This window comes from Lineus longissimus, chromosome 14, assembly GCF_910592395.1.
Source record: "Lineus longissimus chromosome 14, tnLinLong1.2, whole genome shotgun sequence".
Taxonomy (NCBI): domain Eukaryota; kingdom Metazoa; phylum Nemertea; class Pilidiophora; order Heteronemertea; family Lineidae; genus Lineus; species Lineus longissimus.
The window spans coordinates 1,775,543-1,796,640 of record NC_088321.1 but is presented as its reverse complement, the minus strand read 5'-3'; the positions used below and the strand labels follow the sequence as shown (position 1 = coordinate 1,796,640).

General features: G+C 40.4%; 1 protein-coding gene across 2 annotated transcripts; it reads right to left on the bottom strand.

The window, feature by feature from the left end:
- Nucleotides 1-482: 482 nt before the first annotated feature.
- Nucleotides 483-21,004, bottom strand: LOC135498815 (carnitine O-palmitoyltransferase 1, liver isoform-like). Of its 2 annotated transcripts, XM_064789278.1 has the most exons (16): nucleotides 20,800-21,004; nucleotides 16,368-16,522; nucleotides 14,168-14,290; nucleotides 13,395-13,606; nucleotides 12,663-12,748; nucleotides 11,510-11,614; nucleotides 10,643-10,829; nucleotides 9,963-10,092; nucleotides 9,084-9,223; nucleotides 8,481-8,680; nucleotides 6,088-6,153; nucleotides 3,727-3,880; nucleotides 3,248-3,480; nucleotides 2,442-2,598; nucleotides 1,750-1,866; nucleotides 483-913 (listed from the first exon to the last, which is right to left on the bottom strand). In XM_064789278.1, the coding sequence occupies exons 1-16, from the start codon at nucleotides 20,922-20,924 to the stop codon at nucleotides 689-691; spliced, it is 2,415 nt and encodes an 804-aa protein (XP_064645348.1). In that variant the 5' UTR covers nucleotides 20,925-21,004; the 3' UTR covers nucleotides 483-688. The 2 variants fall into 2 exon arrangements, with proteins under 2 accessions (XP_064645348.1, XP_064645349.1); XM_064789279.1 differs by lacking the exon at nucleotides 6,088-6,153 and having other exon boundaries at nucleotides 484-913.
- Nucleotides 21,005-21,098: the final 94 nt, after the last annotated feature.

Below are 21,098 nucleotides of genomic sequence, written 5' to 3'. Positions count from 1 at the left end.
AGGTCAAATTGAATGGAAACAACCAATTTGGGACCAAAACTAGTGTCCTTAATAGAGAGGTTGTCCTTAATAGAGAGGTGTCCGCTAACAGAGGTTCCACTGTACAATGTTGTGTAGAAAAATTTCTTATGCTGTAACCTCAGGTCTCTTTCTGAAGTGGTCGCGGTTGGAATGAATTTTGGAATGGACTAAAACGGTTGGAGAGGATGTCAGGATTCATCTGAGGTAGGTTTAAAAAAATTCGCAGAAATTTTTGAAATCACAGCTATAAGAAATATTTTTCATCATCTTGGGGCACAATACAATTGAACCTCTCTTAGCAGTCACCTCTCTATTAAGGACAACCTCTCTATTAAGGACAACCTCTCTATTAAGGACAACCTCTCTATTGAGGACAACCTCTCTATTAAGGACAACCTCTCTATTACAGACAACCTCTCTATTAAGGATAACCTCTCTATTAAGGACACTATTTTGGTCCCAATGTGGTTGTTACCATTCAATTTGACCTCTCTAATCAGGACACCTCTCTAATAAGGACAGCACTTGTCAGTCACGAGGGTGTCCTTAATAGAGAGGTTCTACTGTATTTGTATTTGGAACTTCTAATCCATACATGAAATGATCTGAGATGAGATTGTAATTCGTAATTCGTAATTTGTAGTTGTAATATCCATTGATACCGCCTTTAAGATTTACCAACATGGCCGTTTTCTTCGACGGGCGGTCCTGCGAATAATTTCCTCATATCGTCAAGCGCTTCAAACAGTAAATCCATAAAGCGCTTTGAGTCGGTCTGCGGCGCTTTTTTCTTGGACGAGACGTGGAAGAAGACTTTCTTGTCGCCGGGGATCATGTAGGAGACCCCGTAGCCATCATCGGAGACGGGGCCGAATCCACCGCCAGGGCAGACCTGAAAGGAGAGAGCATACACTGAAACTACATACAGTAGGACCTCTCTATTACGGACACCCTTATATATGACAAACGCTGTCCTTATCAGAGAGGTGTCCTGATAAGAGAGGTCGAATTGAATGGGAAGTACCAATTTTGGACCATAACTAGTGTCCTTAATAGAGAGGTGTCCTGATTAGAGAGGTTGAATTGAATGGAAAGTACCAATTTGGGACTGAAACTAGTGTCCTTAATAGAGAGGTGTCCTGATAAGAGAGGTTGAATTGAATGGAAAGTACCAATTTGGGACCGAAACTAGTGTCCTTAATACAGAGGTGTCCTGATAAGAGAGGTTGAATTGAATGGAAAGTACCAGTTTTGGATCGAAGCTAGTGTCCTTAATAGAGAGGTGTCCGCTAAGGGAGGTTCCACTGTACTATGTCGCCCCTTTTAAGCCGGTTTGGTGCGACTCTTTAATGTATGCCTATTACAAGTGACGTGGGCCTTTGAGGACAAGATTTGGGGACCAAGTAGGCCCATTCAAGGTAGCCATATTGAAAATTCAACTGCCTCACCACTACATGGTGATTGAAACAAGGTCACACAAGTGGCAGAGTGATTTGGTCAAAATAGTTCTCCTCAAAATAATCATGCATTTCAATACGTGTAAAGACAAAGAAAGTTTTTAGCTGATTTTAATGTTTGAATAATCTTTTTGGAAGAAAAAAATTCCAGGGTGAAAAGAAATAGTTTTTGGCGCCGATGATGTCATCGCAGGCGGATCCAGACGGATGTTCACGTGGGCTCTCGTCGTGGAATTTGATTTTTGAACGGGCAAAAAACCGAATGACTCACCTTGTTGGCGTAGAGTGGCAAGTTACAGTCTGGCGTTCCCGCTATCTGTTGCTGCGGCTGTTGACTGGTCGATAGCGTCCAAGGAATCGTCATCGCATTATGCAAGAATTCACTCTCCTGGAAACGAGGTTATAAATGAGGTTTTATGACGCATGAAAAAAACAAACATTCCATTTGTAAACCGACAGTGTATTGAGATGACCACTTATTAGAAAGCGATGATGAGCTCTTTCTCGTGGTACTATGAGGAATCCTATTGACATGACCATTCATTGGAAAGTTCCCAATGAGTATTTTCTAATGGTACCATTTGTTAACCTCCTCACATTACAGATTCATTGGAAAACTCTCGATGAGCCATTTCTAATGGTACCATTAGTTTTATTACCAACTGACATGACCATTCTTTGGAAAGCTTTTGACGAGCATTTTCTAATGGTACCATTAGTAAATCTCCCAACTTGATTATTCATTGGAAAGCTCTCGCTGAGCAATTTCTGATGGTACCATTAGTAATCCTATCAACATGACCATTCATTGCAATACCCTCAACTAGCACTTCTCATGGTACCATTTTCAAACCTACCAACATGACCATTCATTTGAAAGCGCTCAGCGAGCACTTTCTAATGGTGCAAATCTTGGTTAGTTATTATTGCTGTGGGGAGGGGGGAGATGACAGAGCTACGTACATTTCCTGAACCCTTGCAAGCGACATATAAGGCAAACATGTGTCGATCGAGACCCTTGCCATTCATCGCGTCTCTGTATAATCCCTGGTGTACATCACATGCTTTTCTGAGGAGGGCTTTGACCACATCAGGGGGTGTGGAGCTGTCACTGAAAGCTCTGGAAATACACATGGAAATACACATTTAACACATGGAAATACACAAGTAACACATGGAAATACACGTGTAACACATGGAAATACACAGGTAACACATGGAAATACACAGGTAACACATGGAAATACACATTTAACACATGGAAATACACATGTAGCACATTGAAATACACATTTAACACATGGAAATACACATGTACCACATGGAAATACACAGGTAACACATGGAAATACACATGTAGCACATTGAAATACATGTGTAACACATTATTGAAATACACATGTTACATATTAACATATCACGTGCTTTTCTTAGGACTGTTTGATAACATCAGGGAGAGTGGAGCTGTCACTGAGAGCTCAAAACACTTGGAAATACACATCTAACACATGGAAATACACAAGTAAAACCTGGAAATACATATGTGACACATGAAAATACATGTGCAATACAATGAAATACACAAGTAACACATTGAAATACACATGTGACACATGGAAATATGCTTGAGATCTGGAATTCGAAAATGGAGGACTTGTAAAACAAGATCAAATTCAAACACAAATACAAATACTAACGGAAGTACTTGGCAATCCCTACTTTAGAAATGAAATCTTTGGCAATACCCACTTTGGAAATCCAATACTTACTTCACAAACGCGTACGACTCCTTTGTCAGAGATCGCACTGTCTCTGTGCGGCCATGGAGGTACAGCCTGGTCATGGAGGACTCGTAAACAAGCGTTAATTTACCCGCGTCGCGATAGTAGGCTAGCTGCAACGCTAACTGGATGTAGGCGTCGGGGCTAACCTTCAGCTTCTTCATCAAACCTTTGCCATAGGAGCTGTGGTCGCGAACACAGAGGTCAAGGTCATCATTATTCTGAAAGAAGAGAGATAAGAAATTATAAATATCTAATATTTTATAAAATATCTTCTTCTTTAAAAAAGAAAAATTTGTTCCAATATAAATACATTAGAACCTCTCTTAGCGGACACCTCTCTATTAAGGACACTAGCTTAGGTCTCAAATTGGTTGTTTCCATTCAATTTTTTACCTCTCTAATCAGGACACCTCTCTATTAAGGACAGCACTTGTCAGTCCCGAGATACGATAAAGACTACCTACCACTCTGTTGTGTTCCACTGCCTGTGTAATCTTCGTCCCCAATTCCTCGTTGATATCCCATAATAGTCGCAAAGGCTGCCTCATCATGTGGACACGTTGCGTTCGTTCCGGAATGGCGTAGCCTTCTGAGGTATAGCGAATTTCTTCGATGACTCTGGAGTGGAGAACCCAAGGAGTGAGGGCAACTCTTGGAAGAGCCTGGTGTCATGTGACTACGGCTCTTACACCTTTAGCTTTCACCCCAACACCATAAGAAATCTTGTACCCAGCTTATCACGTTTGGTAGTCACAAGAAAACCAAAAGTTCTCATGAAGGTTCATCTATTTAGGGAGATCGTCTATAAGTTCATTATTTGTGACCCACCAGGGTAAAATCGGTCGCATGTCGCACAGACGATGAGCCTAAAATGACACCAGGACATAATGGAAGAAAATGATACACTCAGATATCACAAAAGGCAGACAACAGTGAAATGAACAACCAGTCTGTCTCAACCTGTCAAGCTCGGAGCGACATGCGACTCATTTTGCCGTCACAGCAAAACCAGTCGCCTGTCGCACAGAAGATGAGCCTAAATGACACCTGGAGATAATGGAAGAAATTGATGTGCTCATAATTCACAAAAGGCAGACAATAGTGAAATGAACAACCAGTCCGTCTCAACCTGTCAAGCTCGGAGCGACATGCGACTCATTTTGCTATGGCGGGTCACGTTTACAGTCAATATTCAAAAGTGTCGCCACCTGTAGTATTATGATCAAACTACTGATCCCTTAGCGCATTTGAAGGAGGGGTGATTTTGAGGAGAGGAGATTTTGAGCTTAACCAATTTTTGATACATAAAGTGCTATGTGAATGATATGTTAATTAGGTGCAAAAAGTATACAACAATCTCAATAAATACAGTTACAATATCTAGAATAAAGCGGCAACTCTGTGTCAATTTCAAATTTTTAAATGACGTGAGAAGCAAAGTGTTCATTACTCAGTGCATTGGTATTAAAGAGCATAAAAGAAAAGAATAAAATTAGACGATTTCAATTTTAACAGATATCGGTTAAAATTAAAATCACATTCAGAGACGAAATCAAATTGAATTGATAATAATAATATGGCATAAATGTAACTGTTAACTGTAAAATGCAAATATTTGAGGCCGTATTTTATTTTGCAGATTCGCGAAAATAGCCTAAATTCGCAAAAGTAAAAATAGCGAAAAAAAATTTTTTTTCAAAAACCATGGGAAATAATAAAATTTGTAGGTTACTACACCAAATCAAAAATAATGAAATTTTGGGTTTTTTTACAACATTTCCGAAAATTTTGAATAAAAATTAAAGGGCGCTAAATTATTGCATTAACAGATTATCAAAATGTGTCCAACAGCGCAGTCTATAAATTTCCAAACCAACACCGTGAAAAAATTCCCAAATTTTTTTGTGATTTTCCCCGATCGGCGTAGTTAATATCAAGCCTGACATTTTTTGGGGAGGACATCCCTCATACCATGTGAAACCGTCTATTCAAACTACTTTTCACCCGGAAATATTTGCGTGCCTTTTAATTTCGAGTTTACAGATAATCGCGAAAAGAAATCTCCAGAAAAATAAAAACTAATTGAAGAACTGCAACGTGGTTGTAAAAATGCTAAATCAAAATCACGCAAAAATCGCAAATTTCAGAAAAACCGAAAATAAAGGGTTGCAACAATTTCCGGGTTGACAGTATTCTGTTATTTCCTTTCAGCTCTCTTTTTCCTCTCACTGTTAGGAAGTGCCCCCTATTGAAGACTACCAGCACCGAGTAAACATTGAACCGCTAACGACCAAGGGTAGTGTGTATCAGTTGGAATTTGGCCGACATAATCGTAGCGGCGTAATACTCAAGATTATTGTCTAAACTCCATTCAGACGAGGATTCATTTCCTGGAAACATACCCCAATAGTCCACTAGTACTCTTATTTTTCTCATCAAGTCAATTTTATCTTTAACCTCTTGAATCCCGGTGACCGACCAGTCCGTCATTTTGAAATAACGTTTTTTCCCAGCGACCGACAAGTCAGTCTCAGTGATATTTTTATTCCCTTGAGCTAGGACGCTAGCTTATTGCTTGTTTTAGCGTGTTTGATGTAGAGTTGGGTCAGTTAGAGCATGCCTGGGTAGATGGCGCCTCGGTACCGGACTTTAGCAGTTGTATGCGGGCGCGATACATCGTGAAACCCAATTTCGCAACCACGTGACCACCCTGGGCTCCCGGGATATTCAAGTTCTGGGATTCAAGAGGTATAGATCTTCTTTTTTTTTCCGCACAAAATACCCTTGGTCTCGACAAAACGAAATCGACAACACCTATGACCTACTCCTCTTTGTTACGTATAGGACAAACAAATCCATCTTTCGTATAAAATTCGTCGTACTGTTCTATCCTGTAATAACACAAGGGAGACAAGCGACTATTAAACAACAGAAGGCGTGGTTTTTAATGAAATGGCCCGGGCCATTGTGCTCGCCTCCACAACAACCTGGCCGGTTGTTCAAAAGCACAAAAGTCACGTTATCCCTAACGATTATGTTAAGTGTCCTTTTAAGGACGTTATCTTTTTCAGTTAAACCCATTATAATTTTCACGTTAAAACGTAAAGTGATACTATGATGTGATTTACAACTTTGCGGAAATACGTCCGTTTTTAATTGTTGATCACAAATGTAAAGCTCAAATTTTCCATTTTTGATTAGATTTATTATAAAATCGCTGAATGTAAACCACCGCGACCGCGAAAATGTTCATGTTGTAACGTCATCAACGAAAACGGCATCGAAGCGAGCCGTCCGGGCGGGATTAAACCATAAATTTCTAGAAAATATGCATTTCGATTCGAAAACCTTACCGATTTATGAGAAAGTGACGTAGTCATTTGTCAAAAACAGCTAAAACATTATATGATGAAATTTGACACGAGTTACCCTTTAACGACTCTGTCTGCCCTTACATTGTTGAACAACTTCAGGAAGGGGAACATGGAAATTCTCCAAAAATCAGAAAATTCACAAAAATTGTTATTTTTGCCCGATTTCAAAATTCAAAGTTTTGACTAGAGCCTAGGCCCTTTTTGAGAGGGAAACATGGAAATTCTCCAAAAATCAGCAAATTTTTAAAAAATGATTTTTTTTCCCGATTTCAAAATTTCGATGTTTTAAGAAGAGCCTAGGCCCTTTTTGATATAAATATCAGAAAATAAAAAAAAGGTTATCATTGGCCTGATTTCAAAAATTCTAAGTAGAGCCGACTCTTTCCATTCTTGCTAGGCCCTTTTAGGAAGGGGAAAAAAAGAGAATTTCCGAAAAATCAGAAAATTCACTGAAAAATCAGAAAATTCATGCCCGATTTCCTTTTTGAGGGGGGAACATGGAAATTCTCCAAAAATCAGAAAATTCACAAAATTGTCATTTTAGCCCAATTTCAAGAATTCTAAGTTTTAAATAGAGCCGACACACAGATCTTTTCATTCCTGCTGTCAAATTAGACCCTTTTTGGGACGGGAAAAAACGACATTTCTGAAATGAAATGGCCAGGGCCATTGTGCTCACCTCATGTGGAGGAAAGATGGATAAAGAGCATGGTATTGTGTCATGTAGTGTTAGGTTTGATGTAGGTCCAAGCAATTACAATTTCCCCAAAATGGCCAATTTACAGTACATTCGACCTCTGTGACCTTGAAAAGTAGGTCAAATCAAAGAAGACCCGGGTGACACATTGAATGGTTGTTAGAATTAGATGTACCTATGATATAAAATTGGTGCCAATCGGGCAAGTCATTACTAGGAATAATGGCATTTTGAAGAATTTAGGATTTGGCCCCCTCCCTGGAGGCCAAACGGCAAATCAGATCGGACCAAACTTCGGTACCTGAGATCACCTGACCAAGGGGTCCATGTGTACTTAATTTGTGATCAATAGTCATTGCAGTTAAGAAACGTGCCATAGTTACGGCCTGACGGCGAATTTATGCCATTTGACCTCTGTGACCTTGACAAGAAGGTCAAATTAAAAACCTGTGTGACATATACTGTATGGTGGTTAGATGTACCCATGATATCAAATTGGTGGCAATCGGGCAAGAAGTTAAGGAATAATCACATTTTTAAGGTTTTTGGATTTTGCCCCCTGGTGGTCAAGTGGTGAATCATATTGGACCAAACTTTGGTCCCTGAGATCACCTGACTAAGGGGTAAATGTGTACCAAATTTGGTATCAATAGTCATTGCAGTTTAGAAACGTGCCATCGTTACATCCTAACGCCCAATTTACACCCTTTGACCTCTGTGACCTTGAAAAGGAGGTCAAATCAAAAACCCGGAGGATATATGATGCACCTTTGCTAGAAGTACCTACCATATTTTTTTCAAAATTTCCCGACTACTATTAAGGGAGATATTGCATATTTTCACTTTTAACGTTTGGCCCCCTGGTGGCCAAACCATGGAACGAATCGGACCGAAACTTGGTCTCCAAGGTGTCATTACATAAGGGTACATGTGTACCAAGTTTCAACTCAATAGCTCTAACAGTTACGAAACGTGCCCTGCTAACGGACGACGGACGACGACGACGACGACGACGACGACGACGACGACGACGACGACGACGACGACGACGACGACGACGACGACGACGACGACGACGACGACGGACGACGGACGCCACGGTATGGGATAAGCTCACCTCTGCTAAGAGGTGAGCTAAAAACCTTACTCGTTAGTCATGACATATTCTGATATGTGGGCCATGACTGGTGCGTCACCCCACGCGTGCTCGACGTTCATTCCGAGGCGGCCGTCCGTGAAGAAACATAGATTAAGCGACTTATCGAACCAGAATGTGGTACCATCGCCATGGAGGAGGTACTTCCCACGGTTACTCATGCCATCAATGGAAATATCGTCCAGGATGACCTGGAAAAAATGACATAAACACGGTTATTTTTCCAACGAAATTACAATTCTGTTGTTCTATTTCTGTGTTTTAGTAATTACAGTAGAACCTCTCTATTTAGGACACCCTCGTGACTGACAAGTGCTGTCCTTAATAGAGAGGTGTCCTGATTAGTGAGGTCACATCGAATGGAAACAACCAATCTGGGACCAAAACTAGTGTCCTTAATAGAGAGGTGTCCTCATTAGAGAGGTCAAATTGAATGGAGACAACCAATTTGGGACCAAAACTAGCGTCCTTGATAGAGAGGTTGTCCTTAATACAGAGGTGTCCGCTAAGGTTGTACTGTCTTTAAAACCGGGACAATTAAATTTTTAAATTTCATGCGGTTCGTGAAAATTGCGATGACTTATTAATACTCACAAACATTATGGCCTTTTCGATTACATCTATTGATTCCTTATTGATTCCAGACCTAAAGTGCTTCTTTCGTATACGGTGCCATTCTGTTCGGTTTAGGCCCGTCAACGCACTGACGGCTTTGTCAATTTCTCCTACCTCATCTGGAAGAGAGAGACAAATACATACAGTTGTGCCCAGAAGAAAATAAGACACCCTTTTCATGCGGTATCAGGCCTTTCAAAAACATGGACCCCCTCACACCTCGTAATTTTTCAACCTATTTTGGGGATATATTTTTTCACTATCAACCCTAATTTGGAGACATTTTGTTGTGGAAAGTCATCGAAGTTTGTCGAAATTTCAGTGGCAAAATTTGAAGTTTGTCTCTGGTTCTCTGTCTCTCCATGAAAATGACACATTTGGGTGCTTCAGGCATTAATAGCATTCCGCGACGTTACTATTTATAGCTCACAAGGTCATTTGCATAAGATATTGATGACGTTTTAGTCACGTGACAGTCGGACATCGACACTTATTTCGACGCAGTTGAGCTTATTTCAAAGTCAATTATCTTTGACCCTGTGTTGTTTTTAGCATGAATGATACCATAGAGTCAGAGAGAGAAATATTCAGAACAATTATGTAGTATTTCCAACACTCGGACATGTGCCAGATTGAATCTAACTGCCCTAGTTAGAAAGCCTGAATCCATTACGAAACCGCATGTTTGTCCGACATTGCCTGTAATTCAGCGATGGGGAAATAGAGGGCAGCAGCTGCAGTGACGTCATCTTCGCGGAATGCTATTTATGGCATTTAGGAACAGAACTGAGCATTTTCAGGTGCAGGAATGGCTTCAGGGGGATCAATTACCCCCCCAATATTTTTTATTGCGCTTACCGTATTGTTTGGTGGCGTCGTCTAATATCCACTGTAGCTGGTGTTCGAGATGCTGCACTGCCAGTGGCGCCCCCAGTGAATCAAACATGTCTAATTTATACAACAGGCCTTTAGCTTTTACTATGATATGCTAGAAATGAAACACAAGAAAATACAAATACAGGGTGTTAAAAAATAGTCTTTGCAGTTTTGATGTTCACAAATTTTCATATAAAATTCTCAAATTTTTTTTTTGTGGAAAATAATGTTTATAAGTGGTAGCATTAGAACGTGCTTATCAAGAGCTTTCTAATGAATGGTCATGTCAATAGGTTTACAGATGGTACCATCAGAAAGTGCTCATTGAGAGCTTTCCAATGAATGGTCATGTCAATAGGTTTACAGATGGTACCATCAGAAAGTGCTCATTGAGAGCTTTCCAATGAATGGTCATCTCAATACATTTAGAAAATATTCAATTTCTTTTTAAAATTCCCAAAAAGTTCTGTAGGTATTTTTGGTATTTTCAGAGTTCACGCAAATAGCATTAACCATTTCAATGGTACCATTAGAAAGATCGCATCAGGAACTTTCCAACGAATGGTCACATCGCTAGGTTTCGAAAAGTTCAACTTTTTTTTTTTTAAATCGAAAAATTCATCTCTCACACAGTGGCGCCACCTGTTACCGAAAAAACGCACCTTAGAAACGGCGGAATCATAATGGACGAGTTCATCGATATCCTCGCCAGGTATTCGCGTCGTCGAGAAGGCGCGTTCGTATTGGTTCATACAGAGAGGAATCGTGTTACGAATCAGCAGCGGGGGAACCTCTTCGCGATCGAGCAATCGCTTGAATCGCACGAATTGGTAGACGACGACAGCGGCCCTGCAATAGGACAGATGAGGACGATGAACCATAATCAATGAAACCTCTCTATTAAGGACACCCATGGGACTGACACGTACAGTTGAACCTCTCTATTAAGGACACCCTCGGGACTGACAAGTGCTGTCCTCAATAGAGAGGTGTCCTGATTAGAGAGGTCAAATTGAATGGAAACAACCAATTTGGGACCAAAACTAGTGTCCTTGATAGCGAGGTTGTCCTTAATAGAGAGGTTGTCCTTAATAGCGAGGTTGTCCTTAATAGAGAGGTTGTCCTTAATAGCGAGGTTGTCCTTAATAGTGAGGTTGTCCTTAATAGCGAGGTTGTCCTTAATAGAGAGGTTGTCCTTAATAGAGAGGTTGTCCTTAATAGAGAGGTTGTCCTTAATAGTGAGGTTGTCCTTAATAGAGAGGTTGTCCTTAATAGAGAGGTTGTCCTTAATAGAGAGGTTGTCCTTAATAGAGAGGTTGTCCTTAATAGAGAGGTTGTCCTTAATAGAGAGGTTGTCCTTAATAGAGAGGTTGTCCTTAATAGAGAGGTTGTCCTTAATAGAGAGGTTGTCCTTAATAGAGAGGTTGTCCTTAATAGAGAGGTTGTCCTTAATAGGGAGGTGTCTATCAACCTCACAATATACAACAGGTATCTGCCCCCCCCCTCCAGATAGTAAGTGACATACTTACCTGGAAACTTGTCTCTTCGTGGGGGTCCAATAACTCTGGTCAAGTGCATAGTAGTTACTGTTAATGGCTATTGGGCTTCTTCCCATAAGGTAAACATATTTTTCCCTGAAAAGTCAAAAATTTGAATTACTTTCTTCTCAGAATGATTTGAAATTTGATTTGGAACGCTAATTAATGTACCTTATGAGGATCTGGAAGAAAAATTTTAAATTTTTCATTAGAAAAAAATTATAGCAATTTTAAACAAAAAAGGGTATATATACTGGTATCACCTAAATTTCAAAATGATCGGATCACTACCAAATTTGCTATGTGAGTATCTGATGTGAATACAAATGTATCCTGTAAGTTTCAGTCAAATAGGAAAACAACTTTTAGATTTTTTGCATCTCAAAAGTTTACTTGTAATTTTCCCTCTGCCAGCTGGAATATCCATAGTGGCTTCAGTGTCTTTCAGGGTCTTGTTTGGAAATCAGTCAAAAATCATGAATGACTCGAAATTCTGAGCTGAAATTTGCAGGATATATATTTGTGTTACTGTCAGGAAGTTGTAAACAAAATTTGGTTGAGATTCAATTAATTTGAAATTTCTTGTAATTTTCCCTCTGCCAGCTGGAATATCCACAGTGGCTTCAGGGTCATTTTTTAAATACTTCAAAATCTTATGACCAACTTAAAATTCTGAGCTGAAATTTGCAGGACATATTTGTGTTACTGTCAGGAAGATGTACAAAAATTTTTGTTGAGATTCAATCAATTTGAAATTACTTGTAATTTTCCCTCTGCCAGCTGGAATATCCATAGTGACGCTAGGGTCTTCAGGTTTGGAAATGCATCAAAATATCATGAACGACTTGGGATTTTGAGCTGAAATTTGCAGGACATATTTGTGTTACTGTCAGGAAGTTGTAAACAAAATTTTGTTGAGATTCAATCAATTTGAAATTATTTGTAATTTTCCCTCTGCCAGCTGGTGGAATATCCAGAGTGGCTTCGGGCCTTTTTTGGAAATACTTCAGAATATCACGGACGACTTGGGATTTGGGCTACAATTTGCAGGATATATTCGCGTCACCATCAGGAGATTATCTTCCGTCATAGATTCTATGACCTCCGTCATAGATTCTATGACGGAACACTATGCCACACTTACCACCAATCTGTGACATAGTTTTGTGCCCACCACGATTTCAGCTGCAAAATCTTCTGTAGTTTCGGACCTAAAGTTTTTTCAAAATCCTGAAAACAATATAATAAGAGATACATAATTTCCATTTTTTTGCTTATTATACAGGGCGTGTCAATAAAAAGGTCATCCAAAGGTAAAGCGTTAATTCATTCCGGCTATCAAATTAAGGCTGGCTCAAGCAAGTAAAAATATTGATGTCTGCTGCTCCACAGTAGCTTTTTAAGACTCAATTTTCAAATATTTCAGTCAAACTTTTTCTTACATTCAGTCACTGAAATGTAAAATACAAGTGTCGGACAGAATTCACTTTTTTTAACACGCGGCATTGAATAATATTTTCCATCTGTCGTAAAAGCAAGTTTCGGCCCCAGGGCATGCCATGGAGTTAAAAGGCAAAAAATTATTTCTTGTAAAAATCGTGTCCTTTGCCCAACACTCGCTCGCTTGCACTAAAATGCCTCTAAAATGTTTATTTTTGGTTCGATTTTGAAAATTTTAAGATCCACAGAAAGTTGACACCAAGATCTTTCAATTCCACAAATCGCATTTTGCATTCAGTAAGAGGAAAAGTCTGAAATCTGCCTACGTCCGAAGTTCAACATCCCTGGATCCAGTATTAGTTTAGTTTAATGAAATTTTATTCAGAATCACAAGAAGATACAAAGTTACAAAAGGTATAAATTCAGTATTCCTTACCTCGGCCTGAGATTTCAACTCCTTGAACTTCTCCTCGTCATAAAGAGGCTCAATGCTGCCCAAGAATCTCGCTAAGGACGCCTTTAACGGCGGCACAGGCATCCTGGGTAAACTTTGCTGGTAGCTGTACGTGATTGGACTGTATCCTCGCCACAACATGACGACGACCGCCCAGAACACGGTTCTCCATGACTGAGAATGAGGTCTTTCATCTGAAGAAATAAAAACTTGAAATTGTCCATTGTTCGCTCTGCACTAGGAGGGCCGCACACACGAGTGATACAAATCCCCGCGACCTGAGATCACAATTGCTGACCTGCCGAGCCTAAGGTCAAGCAATGTGTAAAACCGTGTAAATTGGCAGCAAAAAGTATAATTCCTGGGTTTCTGATGACTTTAGCGTGATTTTTAAACTATTTTCTTCGAGTTAAAATGTAAAATGGTCCATACAACTTAGTCGACAGGTCCGACAATGCGTAAAATTTCGCCAAAATGTGTAAGGGTAGGCAGACCCGTAATTGGAAGCGACAAATTTTTGCTTGTTTTCGGTCATCGCAATACAGAATCTGTGATCACTGCACTGCGATCAAACCTTGCGATTATCAGTTTCACCCGCAGAGGAAAGATATTCTTGTCGCATACAAGCGATTATAATCACAGGTTGCTGCAACAAAAATTGCTGGTTTGCATCGCGCTTCATTCTTAACCACTTATGATAGAAGTATCACCAAGAACAGAAGCCCCACCTATGAACCAGCCAGGTTGATACTTACACATCCATCCTCTATACGACAGAAGTACCCTGAGTGTATACCGCCGAACGTGGAGTAGCACCAAGAAGAACAGGAACCCCATTGAGAACGTAACTAGGATGATTCGTATACCAAACGGGATCCCTGAAAATGATACGCAAAATCTGTTGAAGAACATAATTTCAGAATTTTCTCGCAAAATTTCAGAATTCTCTTGCAAAATTTCAGAATTTTTTTGCAAAATTTCAGAATTCTCTCGCAAAATTTCAGAATTCTCTCGCAAAATTTCAGAATTTTCATGCAAAATTTCAGAATTTTTTTTGCGAAATTGTTCTTCTTTGGAAAGATGAAATTTTGCAAGAAAGATTTCTGTGTTGTAAAATAAGATGCAGAATTTGTTGAAAAACGTATTTTTTTAGAATTAAAGAAATTTTTTTTTTAGAAAGATGACATTTTTCACTAAGAAGCAAGCGATCGGCAACATCAGTGAAGTCGTTAGGTCTTGGTTGGTATCGAGGACATACAGAAGATGTCATTTTAGAAGTCAACGTGACGTCATTAAACTCTCATTGACGTCCAGGCAACAATGACATCAGTAAAGCGTGGTGACGTCAACTTAAAGGTGATTCGGTACTGGTTGACGTCATCTGGATGTTGGTGACGTCATTACACGAAAAAACACCTTTTAACCATCTTCAGACCTTGGGTTCCATCCGTAGACCTATGATGGGGATTCTCCATCATCTATCCATGGACGGGCCATGGATGGAACATGGATGATTAACTCATATTTTTAAGAAATTCTTTTGAATCCTTTTTTTTTTTTAAATCCCACTTGCACGTTTTCTTTAGTAATGACTTTTATTCTATCATGTATTAATGTTTTATTGTTTTATTATAAATTGTAAAGCGCTTAGAAGTTTTAACAACGTTAAGCGCTATAAAAATGCTTTTAATAATAATAATAATAATTACTGGAAAAAACACCTTTTAACCATCTTCAGACCATGGGTTCCATCCATAGATCTATCATTAGGATTCTCCATCATCAAGCCATGGATGGGCCATGGATGGAACATAGATGATCAATCGGCGTCATAGACCCACCCGTGGGCACTTTTGCCTGTGATACCTGACAAGCAGGGGCCAGAACATCAGCCAAAAACCACGACATCATGTCAGTTCAACAGATGTTGCACTAAAATGCAGCACCATCGTTTTGCCATCGTCGGCGACATGTTCGTTGTCCAATATGTGACCCGCTCCAGCAAAATACGGAGCAAGTCGCATCGAAGTTGACAGGCTGACACCAACTTTGTGTCAATTTCAGTATTGTTTGTCTATTGTGAAATGTGACTGGTTCTATTTCATCTTTATCTTTTGGGGTCATTTTGGGTCTTCTTCCTCGGGATTTAATCCCTAATTTGCTGGAGCAGGTCACATATGGTGGCAATGCACCACATTCAAAAAATCTGCTTACGACAGGGCTTGATTTTAACCAGTGCGACAGGTGCCATGGCAGTTGGTGTCCCCCAAATGACCTCCGTGTCCTCTCATTCTTTCCAATTTTCCACGACCCAAGGCCAAAATGGTTCTAAAATGGGTGCCGCAATAATTTTTGAATTCAAGGCCTGAGGTGACATGATCGAAAATTGCCCAATGCATGACGATTTGTCGGATTTACAAAACTGTCGCTATGGATTTCTGATTATATCGTTCTTAAAACTTTTTTTGATCACTTCCCAAAAATTGAGAAAATTTTCACAGCGTAGGGTTAACACTTTTGACTAATGAACACAGCGAGATTACTTGCGCCATCTTCAGTGGAACCTCCCTTAGCAGAGACCTCCCTATTAAGGACAACCTCCCTATTAAGGACAACCTCCCTATTAAGGACAACCTCCCTATTAAGGACAACCTCTCTTTTAAGGACAACCTCTCTATCAAGGACAACCTCTCTATCAAGGACAACCTCTCTATTAAGGACAACCTCTCTATCAAGGACAACCTCTCTATTAAGGACAACCTCTCTATTAAGGACAACCTCTCTATTAAGGACAACCTCTCTATCAAGGGCACTACTGACTACTGTAGTTTTGGACCCAAACTAGTTGTTTCCATTTAATTTGACCTCTCTAATCAGGACACCTCTCCATTAAGGACAGCACTTGTCAGTCCGAAGCGTGTCCTTAATAGAGAGGTTCTACTGTATATCACTTACCGGGATGTATGTGTAGGAAATCAGCTAGCGCCCATAGCAGTCTGTTGATTGGTTGGACGAATGACCAATCGCCGATCAGACAGAGAGACAGGAGCCCGACGGTCAGTCCGAGATTCCATATGGAGGTCGGCCACATGCCATTTCTGATGAGATTACTGGAAGAGAAAACGAAATTCAGCCGAAAGTCATGCTTCCCGAAATCGGTGGCTTGCATTGGAACTAACTTTTTCCCCCTTGTCCGTCATTAAAGGCATCCAAGTGTGTTGGTCAACCATGACTATCTCCTTTGTCCCTCCACCATAAGGCCTAGTTTCCCCTTATGACATCACTATTTCGGACACTCAGCGCCCCATTTCTGGAAATGTGTATAATCCAAACCATGAACAGCTCATCCAGCCAGAATTTATCCCGGATTCCAAAGCATTAAGCGATTAAAGGGAACTGAAACCGCCAAGCCAGTTCGTATGACCTCGTTTTCATTTCCCACATATCGGGTGATCAGAACGAGGCATGAATGAAACATGGCGCCTAGCTGTCAATCATTGAGTGACGTCACTACTATGGAATTTACTACGAAAACTCATGAATGAAAGATCGCATGACTCACGTGATTCTCACATGATTCTCAATAATAACAAATTGAACTGCGCATGCTCGGGCACTGGGGGCGGAGCTACAAATCTGAACTCGAATAGGAAGTTGGAAGTTTGACTTTCTCGGGCGGTGAAAGTTGAAAAGTTGAATAAATCGCTTGGCGGTTCCAGTTCCCTTTAAGAGGATTACTTCCCCTGGATAGGATGCTTGTCTATCACTATTTAACTTCCCAGGCAAGCCTGGTACCCGTTTGCTCCTGGGTGGAGAGAAGCAAGTAGGGTTAAGAGCCTTGCCCAAGGACACAAATATGAAACAGTGTTGATCCGTCCGAATATCGAATCTACAACCTCCTGGTTATAGGCCCGGCACTCCAACCACTCTGCCACTGATCCCACTGGTGCTAAAATGCTTCAGGTAAAATCTGGGAAACACATGAAAATGCTTCAGGATCTAAAGGGTTAAGGCCACGTAGCCAAAAGTGGGTCTCAACCTGAATTATCATTCATGAACAGTTTCATAGAAATCACCCAAGTGTGACGCTAAGCTGTTTTAATCAATAATCAATAATCACGAATTGATATCAGTTTTAATACCTCAAACTTTTCGTTCTGTCTAATTCAGCGAACAACTTTATTCGCTACACTGGCCACCAACAAATACGGCTTGGGTAATGAAAGGCTGCTCGATATTGCAACGCCATGTGTGTACTCCCCCCCCCCCCTCCCCGAAGTAATTTTCTAAAGGGAGGGAGCTCTAACTCCTGAAGTGCAATCTCTAGTAAAGTCAAGCGCCACCTAACTGCAAGCTCACTAACTATAGACTCGTAGGTACGCCCAAAACACCGGGACCTTATCTCGATGATTACTGTCTGTACTTTGTATTTTGGCTGCTATAAATCATCTGAGACACCGAGGTTACTGGGCCAAATGTTAAAAATAACGGGGCAAATTCCGGAAACAGACCAAGAGAATATTGGGTTGGCGACATCAGGTCTCCAGTGGTCAAGACGTCAAGTTCCAGTCCACCCTTTGTTTTGATTTCATAATACAGTAGAACCTCCCTTAGCGGACACCTCTCTATTAAGGACACCCTCTCTATTAAGCACAACCTCTCTATTAAGGACAACCTCTCTATTAAGGACATCCTCTCTATTATGGACACTAGCTTTGTTCCCAAATTGGATCTTTCCATTCAATTTGACCTCTCTAATCAGGACACCTCTCTATTAAGGACACTAGCTTTGTTCCCAAATTGGTTCTTTCCATTCAATTTGACCTCTCTAATCAGGACACCTCTCTATTAAGGACGGCACTTGTCAGTCCCAAGGGTGTCCTTAATAATAGAGAGGTTCTATTGTAAATGTGGTGTCTAAAATGGAGAGGGTGTCCTTAATACAGAACAGAGGTACTACATATGTAGGCCTAGTATCAGATACATTGGCCTACTATTTACAAACAGGCCCAGCTGGTTGCATGTTGGGGACCAGCCAGATACTTACATGGTATTATCAAAACCAAACATGATTAGAATTTTAACGAGTTGAAAATTTGCCAAAACCATGAAAAGAATGTCAAGGTATGAATAAGAAAAAACCTACATACACGAAATAATGGCAATAAACTTATATACGGTAGTTTTTTACTCTAAACTGTATGCTAACAACTACATGATATCATTGTAGCCTAGCGTTGAATGAATGCTAGAACAAGTTTGAATGTTGTATGAATTCTTAAAGGGAGACCACAGCAATGGTATCAGCTGGGACCAAGTTCGGTCAGATAACATTTTATACATGTACAGTGGATTCTCGCTAAGCGGACACCTCTCTATTATTAAGGACAACCTCTCGGTTAAGGACAATAGTTTTGGTCTCAAATTGGCTGTTTCCTTTCAATTTGACCTCTCTAATCAGGACACCTATCTATTAAGGACAGCACTTGTCAGTCCCGAGGGTGTCCTTAATAGAGAGGTTCTACTGTACATGGATTTTGTGGCTTTGCTCCAATGACATAATTAGAGATGTAACTCTGCTTTAAAAAAGTCTGATGCGAGTGCTCTCTTGACCTTTCTAATCAGGACACCTCTCTATTAGGGACAACACCTGCAGTCCCATAGGGTGTCATCAATGAAGAGGTTCGATTGTATTTGCTGACAGTCAAAGAAACTTTAAATGTTGCACAAGAAATTAATCCTCGTCCAGATAGCCTACCCCCCCCCCATGCATCTGGGTACTTGTGTAACCAGAAGGCTACCAAATGGACCCCTAACTCCTGCTCCCGTAACCAAAGTGGTTTTAGTTGCCTAGCAACAACTGCTGAATTCAAAACAAGGACTAGGCCCTGTCCACGGCGATTCGTTAAAAATCAAGGTGTTTCAGAACAGAATGCTACTTCAAGCTCAAAGTCCACACTTGAAATGGGACGCCTGAAGTGGGACGCTTCAAGTGGGATGCTTCAAGTGGAACGCTTCAAGTGGGACACTTGAGCCCTCACATGACCTATCTTGTAACCAGATTGGAATTTAGTCAACTGGTATCTCCCAAAGGACAGTACCACATGCATATATATTTGATTAGTTAATTGACTAACGACCTAATTACGTTATGTATGTAGTCTTCATAATCATTTAAGGTCAACAAGTACATCATATGACAGACACAGGAAATAAACTATTAACACTTTGGGCTTGGCCTGAAGCCAAACTGTAAGAAGCCAGACTGAGAGGGAGAGCACATGTGTGAGGGGTCATGCTAATTCCCGACCTACCCCGACTTTTCCCGACTTGCGGAAAATGCTGCATACATATACAGCACGTCTGTTAATTTCAAGACTTTTGAACGATGCTAAGTTGAGCAAAGCAAGTTACATCTACCCAACCGACCGCAATTTTTCTGCAGGTCGGTAATCTTGGTTAGTTGTGGTTGTCGCTTCTTGTAAACTGTACATGCATACGGCCTTGTCTGAACCCAGCATAAATTAATCATTGGAGTTGATTTGCTCAACTAAGCATCGTTCAAAAGTCCTGAAATTAACAGACGTGCTGTATATGTATGTAAACAGTACAAATATAAATATTCTGATGATTAATACACTATATTTTGGCAGCATTTTCCGCAAGTCGGGAAATGTCGGGGTAGGTCGGGAATTAGCATGACCCTGTTGAAAGGGGGTATGCTGTTTGTATACTGATGATCCAGGAAAATAGAAATGCAGTAATGCACAATGGCCTGCCTTCACTGCAGTGCACTCCAGTAGCTAGCTTTCTGCAGGCTAGCCTTGAAGGATTGGACCGTTAAACAGTCACGGATGGACGGTTTGACTTGAGTTTGTTCCAGTCCGTGTCTGATGAGTAAGGTATATAGACACCCTGTGAAAATAAATTTCGGCCATTTTGAAATGATCCTTTTCACAGGCAACGTTTGTTTACCTGTACCATGGCATTAAAGTAGAAAATAGGCCTAGGCCTATACAAGCTTATTCAAGCAGTTTATTTCAAGTTGTCCATGCCTTTCCATGTTCATGATATTTTGAATGGTATTGGTGATGTTTTGATTTAAAACATGACTTTTGAGTTTTTATGTCATGGTAAACTTATGCTGCCTGTGAAAAGATGGCAGAATTTTTTTTTTTCGCATACGGATACGGTCTATTGCGAGTGTTGGTAGAACAAAGGAATTTTCATTGCAGTTGTGCCTAGTAGTCTTTTTGTCATCTATCCCTCAAGACAATCCCATCCTCAATATTTTATTGGGAGTGTATTACACACTGTGACTGTACAGACAGGCTGTCAGCATACACGTACACAGTACACACAGTCGAAATGTTTCGAGAGTTCTCACCGAGTCCTGAAAAATCGTCTCCGAACACTTTTTGTGAGGGCCCTCACAAAGTCTTTCCCTGGCTCCCTTCCTTCTTCAATGTACTCAACCCGTGGCTCGAGTACTGCACTTCTTGCCTCAGCCATCGTGCAAGCGATCAACGATCAAAATCGAAGAAAATTTGATAAAATTCAACAGCTTTCAATGCGTGATTCCATTTTTTTCATTTGTGTACATCTTCTTACAGAGTTAGCAGGTAATTTTCTTGCAGCCGCAGTTTCGAACAAAAGCCACTAAATGTCGTGGCAGCGGTAGTTTCG

Bases quoted from the DNA above. Each gene is read 5' to 3' on its own strand.
- LOC135498815 (XM_064789278.1), bottom strand. From the start codon at position 20,924: ATGGCTGAGGCAAGAAGTGCAGTACTCGAGCCACGGGTTGAGTACATT. The intron at 16,523-20,799 runs GTGAGAACTCTC...TTTCTCTTCCAG, and splicing joins AGACGATTTTTCAGGACTCG to TAATCTCATCAGAAATGGCA. The intron at 8,681-9,083 runs GTGAGTATTAAT...CATTTTTTCCAG, and splicing joins TCGAAAAGGCCATAATGTTT to GTCATCCTGGACGATATTTC.